Source organism: Glandiceps talaboti, chromosome 3 (genome assembly GCF_964340395.1).
Source record: "Glandiceps talaboti chromosome 3, keGlaTala1.1, whole genome shotgun sequence".
Taxonomy (NCBI): domain Eukaryota; kingdom Metazoa; phylum Hemichordata; class Enteropneusta; family Spengelidae; genus Glandiceps; species Glandiceps talaboti.
Genome location: NC_135551.1, coordinates 11,279,495 through 11,287,447, shown reverse-complemented (window position 1 = coordinate 11,287,447; position 7,953 = coordinate 11,279,495). Strand labels below are relative to the sequence as shown.

The 7,953-nt window shown below is 35.7% G+C and overlaps 1 protein-coding gene across 1 annotated transcript in view; it reads left to right on the top strand.

Moving 5' to 3' along the window:
* Window positions 1-2,834: 2,834 nt before the first annotated feature.
* Window positions 2,835-7,953, top strand: part of LOC144433038 (MAM and LDL-receptor class A domain-containing protein 1-like) — a 39,961-nt gene continuing 34,842 nt past the window's right edge. The window contains exons 1-6 of the mRNA XM_078121350.1: window positions 2,835-2,927; window positions 4,661-4,804; window positions 5,019-5,165; window positions 5,749-5,893; window positions 6,295-6,371; window positions 7,773-7,920. Coding sequence (XP_077977476.1) covers window positions 2,843-2,927; window positions 4,661-4,804; window positions 5,019-5,165; window positions 5,749-5,893; window positions 6,295-6,371; window positions 7,773-7,920 — 746 coding nt within the window. The 5' untranslated portion in view covers window positions 2,835-2,842. The remainder of the gene's footprint in view (window positions 2,928-4,660; window positions 4,805-5,018; window positions 5,166-5,748; window positions 5,894-6,294; window positions 6,372-7,772; window positions 7,921-7,953) is intronic.

Sequence of the window (7,953 nt, the reverse complement as noted above, 5' to 3'; positions counted from 1 at the left end):
ATATATATATATATATATATATATATATATCAGCCGTAATATAACTTGGTTCAACCCACCTTACAGTAAACACGTTTCAACAAACATCGGTAGAAAATTTCTCAACCTCATCGACAAGCATTTCCCTATATCCAGTGTACTGCATAAAATCTTCAACCGTAATAATACCAAAGTGAGCTATAGTTGCATGGACAACATGGGTAAATTAATCAGCGGTCATAATAAAGCCATACTTTCAAAAGCTAAGCAAACACAACAAAATACCTGTAACTGCAGAAAACCAAAGGAGTGCCCTCTCGCAGGAAAATGCCTCATAAAAAGCGTTGTTTACAAAGCAACAGTCACCACTAACCAAGATCACAAATCATACATAGGCGTTAGTGACACAGAATTCAAAAGCAGGTTTAACAACCACAAGTCTTCATTTAAACTTGATCACAAGAAGAAAGACACTGCACTCAGTAAATACATTTGGCACCTAAAAGACAGCAACATTAATTACGACGTACACTGGTCAGTTCTCAAGCAGGCTTCCTCATACTCTAACGTTACCAAACGATGTCAACTATGCCTCTGGGAAAAATATTTTATTATAACTGCCGACAAACAACGAACTTGAACAGCAGAACTGAATTAATCAGTAAATGCCGGCACGCTAACAAGTTCTTACTTAATAATACGTAACCTTTGTTGTCAATCTTTTTGTGTACACACAGCCATCAGTGAACACACACAAGTTATGTACATAATGCAGGATGTATAGCTAACGAATACTATTAAACCACACTATTACACCTGACGATCCTTCGGGTGAAACGGTCCGTAGTGTAATTCCACTATGTAATATCAGACTCGTCTTCTTTCATTTTTATGTATATATATATATATATATATATATATATATATATATATATATATATATATATATATATATATATATATATATATATATATATATATATATATATATATATATAATTTCTTTCTTCTTTCTTTCTTCTTATTCATAATAAATGCAATGCATTTAGTAATTTATACCACAGGGCAGCTGCGCCAACACAGACCCCTGGCAGGGTTAACAAGTCTTCGTAGAAGACACCTCCTTGCAATGTGTAAACACTACAATGTGTCTTTGTCAATGTGTCAATGATTTTTAACCACAAGTATGGCTGTCATTCAGTAAAAGTGATATAAGCACCAACAACAATAATGCTTTTGTATATCTCTTTTCCTCAATATCATTTGTACACATGATTTAAAAGAAATTGGCAATATATAAATATTACAATGTGTCTGTGACAGGCAGGACTTGGCTTAATTCTGATAATTGACCCTGGAGATCAAGGTCAAGGACAAAGGTCGGTGTGTCTAAAGATAGCTTGCATCTGATAATATGGGGTTGACACCTGAATAGAATGTCTGTGTATTACAATTTTTGAGGTATGCAGCAAATATTGATTTTGGACAACAAAAATGGCCGCCACGCAATCAAACTTGCATATATCAAAACGAAAATTGACGTGCGTATGTCCCATATGATATCACACCTTTGTGTCAGGTTTGAAGAAATTAGGATATTGCATGTCTGAGAAATGACATATTATTGATGGATGGACGGACAGACACACATACGGTTGGACAGATGGACGTACGGAACCCATTGTAGTAGCCTCCCCGGGGGGGGGGGGGGTTACGATGATCACAATATTCATTGTGGGCTGTCCTTTATGAATGTGTACTAGTGTCATTATTAATCGTATATGCATAGCGCTCAATCATTTAGCGACTTAGAATGCTGTTGGCCTCGATGAACAAAGGGAGTCAGTCACCACAAAGGAGCAAACATAACAAAAGTCTCCATTTCATCTTATTTAACAAACATGGAGAACTCGTTAGATACAACTCCTCGAATTTCCTCTCTTACTCAGCTTGCCAACGTAAAGGCATCAAGGGGTCAATTAGTCAACAAGGGTGTGAATACTTGCAGACGAAGTTGTTTTGTTAGAGACGTGTGGACACATTTCCATCTATATTACGCAGTCAATCAGTGTCATTTGTTATGTAGACACCAAACCCCTTCTCATATACTACAGAATGGCTGTCAAATAAATCACCGGAAACAAAATCAACAACATATAGGTTTTATATGGCGACAACAGTACTACAAATTTTAATAAATTGAGGAAAAACAATGCATTCAATTAAATCAAGGTGTATTATTACTACTGACATTTTGTTTATGAATCCATCGACTTAAGCTTGTATCTAACCACCCCTAACCTGTATCTAACTAACCCTGTGGAATTCAGAATTTAAATAGATAAGCTATATACATTATACCATGCACGAGCCAAGTTGAACATACAATATGGAATATACACTCGCTCATTCACGCTAACTCGCGTCTATGTCACTGCTTCTGCTGTTTTCGAAATATGGGTCAATATGTATTACTGGCGCTGGTATAATTACGTTATTCTCCAAATCTTTCTTCATTCAGCCGGAAAATATTCGTGACCTTAGGTTTATCACTAGGCGTCCGTATACGAGTAGTGACAAAGGCCCCTTAGGTCACTCGTATTTTCCTTGGCTGAACGAGAACAATTTGATGGGGAATAACACCCATTGTCCGACATTGGCAGTCATGTATATTAATAATTCTGAGTAGATCTAACCATTGCAGTTACTGTAACATTATATTTTTGTAGGGAAGCAAAATATTTTGTTCTTTCCGCATTGCCATTCTTTCCTTGTTATCAAGTTACATTTCCTTGCTCCCATAGCTCACAACTAAAAAGTTTGAATTAAACCTTATTTATGGTTTTGGAGCCGATGAATAAACATGTTGATTGCCGGGATCCTGCAGTCAGTTTGTGGATTCCTGATCATTTCCACCAGTCTCCTTAAAGACGGTGCCCTAGCACAGAGTGAGTATTCTCTTCCTTTGTGATGAAGATGATCATAGGAAAGTGCGTTTAAGTATGTAATTACATTTTTATCCCTGTTCATAAAATTATGCAAATTAGTCATACAACTAAAAGCTACATTGTCAAAGTTCATATGGCACATGCACTTTGTAATTATTAACGAATATACCAATTATACTGAATTTGAGGCGTGTATCCTTAAGATATAGATTACTCAGTTCTAGCCATTAGCCTAGAGCATATGGACGTCAAATTTCGTTTGAATTGAGCCAGGCGTTTTTGAGAAAACTATGGCACAAGCGGACACACAGATTAGACAAAAGTTCTCTCTCTCTCTCTCTCTCTCTCTCTCTCTCTCTCTCTCTCTCTCTCTCTCTCACACACATACACATCACACACACCATCCCTAATGAAATATGTAATCCATTGTCAAAAGAACAACCAAACAAACAAACAAACCACTAACGACAAAAGATAGTAGTGATTGACAAATTTACATAGTCAAGCCGTTAAATGGGAATACCAGGAAATATAGGTATTTTATGAACTTGGGGGTTCTGAAGAATCATTAAGTGTTTTTAGATCACACAAATTTTGCGAGATTGCAGGGAAACACCAAAATGAAACCATATTTCTGCACTGAGCAGACATACATATGTATTAGATGCACAATGAATAATCATGAATCCTAGCTACAGAATAAGTAGGTAAACAATTACAATTAATGAACGTACCTAAAGGAGTGATTTAAATTATCATTAGGGTGTTTACAAGTCCAGAACCAATAACGTATTGAATGTGGGGACAGGTCAAATGACGACACCCCTATGAGTTGTAATAAATGTGCGTCAATACCATCGAGGCTGGATTTTAGGTTCAGGCAATAGTGGTATCTGTAACAATGTGAAACTGGAAGAATAAATTAAGTTCTATTAACGTACTTTCTCGTCATAACCAAATCTTGACGTTTTGATTTACAGCTATCAAATGCGACTTGAGCTATTTCCTTACAAAACAGGAAGACATCGACATCCACACGTCGAGATAAAATTTCGAGTTTCCGATTTGACCACCGGTTTACTCCAAGCTATTTTTGTCCATGTTATCATCAAGTCTGTTGTAGACAAACGTCAGAACGGATACCATTGTTTCTTGTGCCTGACTCTTGCAGAGTGTGTTGATATTCTAAAACAATCATTGCATCCGCACGTAGCGCAAGTTCACCATTCATGATTCAGATAACCCTTCACAATTTCATTCTGTATTTTGAGCATGGCAAATTAAAAATTGGACAGTTCAAATCCCAATTAGAAAATGTTGTGTTCACCGCAGCATATAATCGTGAGAAGTGATATCAATAATTTATGGCGTGTATATGTAGTCGAGGCCAAAAGTCATCTCTCAACTGATACATCAGCCTAATTTGCATAAGGACTAACATAATTTGTTCCATATGCATGTAGTAGTACTTATCAGATATGCCAATAACTGGCAAGAGTGAAACAAGATTTGGGATTATCAACTTACACGATCGGATTTATTTTCAGTATTTGTACTAAGTTCAGCCTTTCTCTATATGAACAAACGGACCTGTGGAAACAGTTTCATATCCTTTATGTTTTATTTGTACCATACATATTTAAGATAAATTCATGGCAACTTCGAGGAGACCTTCAATGTTTAGTTATTTAAGAGAAACTAGTCACTTGTGTATTTTGTTTTATATATTCCAGCTACTAGATACTCACTTGTATCCGAACTCAGTTCTTGGTCAGGGGCAAAATATTATTGCGAAAGTCGTGGACAGCAACTAGCTGAAATACGTTCCGTGGCTCAACACAATGACGTTGTCCATCTTATCCATCAAGGCAATGGAGGTGAGTCTTTACATGTGTGCTTCATTATAATAACCAACAGAAGGAAAGGTACATTGTTTTCCGAACTGATGTTCACAAAAGTATGACTTTCAAAGTTTTCAAGTTATTTTGACGTCCAATCTCATTCAACGATATGGAATTGTCAATCTTGACATGTTGATATGACACACAGTTTACATCTGGGTTAATTTCGTTGTTATGTAATTTCTTATAGGAAAACCAAGATATGTCTTAGAACATACACGGAAAAAATGGACATCAGCCCAAGATTACTGTGCATCACGTGGTGGTCAACTGGCTGAAATACGCTCCAATTCCCAAAACGATCAAGTTTATAATCTCTTATCGGGATTGGAGATAGGTGAGATATAAAAAGGATATGCTATGCAATGTTATGCAAGGTATTAGTCTAATGCACATAGTTAACTCATGTATCTTTCTTTTGCTATGATGACACTGTGTTCTTAGAATTTGAACTAGACCACTTATATACGACAGAATTGAGATCATATATAGTGTTATTAGTTAGGGCGAGGAAGGAATAGCATTTAAAAAAAAAATTTGATATGAATGTGCAACGTGGTTCAGTTGCAAGTAAATAGCGCCCTCTGTAAAATCGTTTAGGAATTGTAAGATATGATTCAGTTTAATCACTATTCTAACTCTAGGTTAGTAAAATATGAAAGATTGATACTATACAGTCTGCTTAAGTACAAATTTTAGGCTTGAAATATGCCGGGTAGAGTTGCTTAATAGATGGTCATATTGGAAAGAGTGCATCATATTATAACGGCAAGTTATCGCAAATCCTACCCAACAAAAAAAGTAAGAAAGATGTAAGCTACATATTACAAATATGTTACTGTACTAATGTCTAAACTGTTACATTATGACAAACTGTGACAACTGTGTGCTAAATTCTGGTTATTATTTCATTTTGACAGCGACTGTTTGGATTGGGCTCCATGATCGACATTCGGAAGGATTCTATACATTTATCGATCTCTCTACCACATCGTCAAATGATTACTCAAAATGGCATACCAATGAGCCAAACAACTATGATAATGAAGACTGTATTCAAATGTTGTAAGTATGCAAATGAGTCATTAAAACTAACAGCTACATCAACACGCTTTTCAGAACCCGCGTGCTTTGGGTTTGGTTGATGTTTTGTAGTATAATTATTATGTTGAATATGAAGAGTGCGTTCTTAAGGTATGACCTAATAAAATAACTGAGAATCATTAATTATGCTTACTCAGTTACATCTATAAGCGTCATTAGACACGTGCGCCCTTGTAACATGACAGTGTGTACCAAATTATATAGAACTTGAAGTTGTAAAATATGTGCTTGGATAGTTATCAATCTGAAATCACATTGGTCGCTACTTCGTTGTTTACTGATCATAAAACATCACTGGACAAGTACATAATCTGTACCATGACAATGCACAGTAATATGTATGACGTTTTATTTCGCTACAGAGCACATGGATCTGGTGCTTCACAATGGAACGATCAAGACTGTAATGATGAACTCCCTTTTGTTTGTGAATATGGTGGTAAGAACACTTTACGCATGTAATAACAAAGCCACTATATCATGTCGTTTTGCGAGTACTTGACTATTCATGAATGTCCTCAAATAAAGTTACCTGCAATATAATTGCCAAAGCAAATAGTATCAGTGTGGTGTAACTGCGAATGCATGAAATAGGTAGGACTGGTATAATGAATTTTACAAAATCCTCCTACCAGTCTCTAAGCTGTTCACCTAATGACACATGTTGAAATAATTGAAGCATATTTTAGCTTGGCTACACTAATATGTGGTTCTTGTTATTATATTATTTAATATCGCAAATTGATAATGAAATAAATTATAAATGAAGCAAGTGCACACAAAAGTTGCAGTATAATCATCAAGCTACACCAACAAACTCTAAGGGGCGTGTAGCATTTATTATCGCCTATGTATGTACCAAATTATATGAAATTTGGAACTTGCGTTCTTGAGATATTGTCTAATTGTCGAAAATCGTTAGTTATGCAAAAAACTCATTAAAACAAAAATGTACCTTAGCAAACATGTCAGGACATTCTTTTGTATGTTTGGCACATGTATCAACAATACAAAAGCACACATGTAATGGGGAACTTAAAGTTAATTTATTGTTAGTTTGTAGCCTAACCGTTGAAAATATAACTAATTATGCAAAATTAAATATTCATTCAGGTTAAAAGCTACAAGAGGCTTGATAGGATTGTGCACTTCTGTATAACAGCATTGTAATTACAAAAATAAAACATGTACATGAAACATAAAGCATGCACTATATTAAGACGTCTTATTGCTAAACATAGTTACTGATACAAATGTCTTATTAGTATTCATAAGATTTTTACCTAAATCTAACCAAATCTAGCCATTCTGGTAAAGAGCTTGTGTACCAAATTCTGTTTGGATTGAACCAGCCGTGTTTGAGAAAACAATTATGTTGACACACAGTCAGACAGACAGACATACATACATACACAAAAGTAAGAAGTAAGCAAACAAGCAAGCAAGCAAACAAACAAACAAACAAACAAACAAACAAACAGACAGACAGACAGACAGACAGACAGACAGACAGACAGACAGACAGACAGACAGACAGACAGACAGACAGACAGACAGACAGACAGACAGACAGACAGACAAGCAAGCAGACAGACAGACAGACAGACAGACAGACAGAGAAACGAACAAACAAACAAACAGACAGACAGACAGACAGACAGACAGACAGACAGACAAATTTAAACGAACGGACTGCATGGCATCTTGTAGTTGGGTACTGTTGTGAGTATATACTGATCACCGTAAAATCTATTTTCCAGCAATAATGAATCAATAATTCGTGATTCAAAAAAAATAAAGACACTTGGTATGTGTCTTTAACAAACTTCTCTTTTCATAGTGCGATATTGGTTTGGACTCAATGATAGGAATGTTGAAGGAATGTTTGCATTTGTGGATGGATCATCTCCTTCATCTAATGGTTTCTCGAAATGGAATACTGGAGAACCTAATAATAATCTTGGTAATGAAGACTGCGTAGAACTTTGGTAAGTGGTTTAATGCCAGGTCATAGTGGGAAA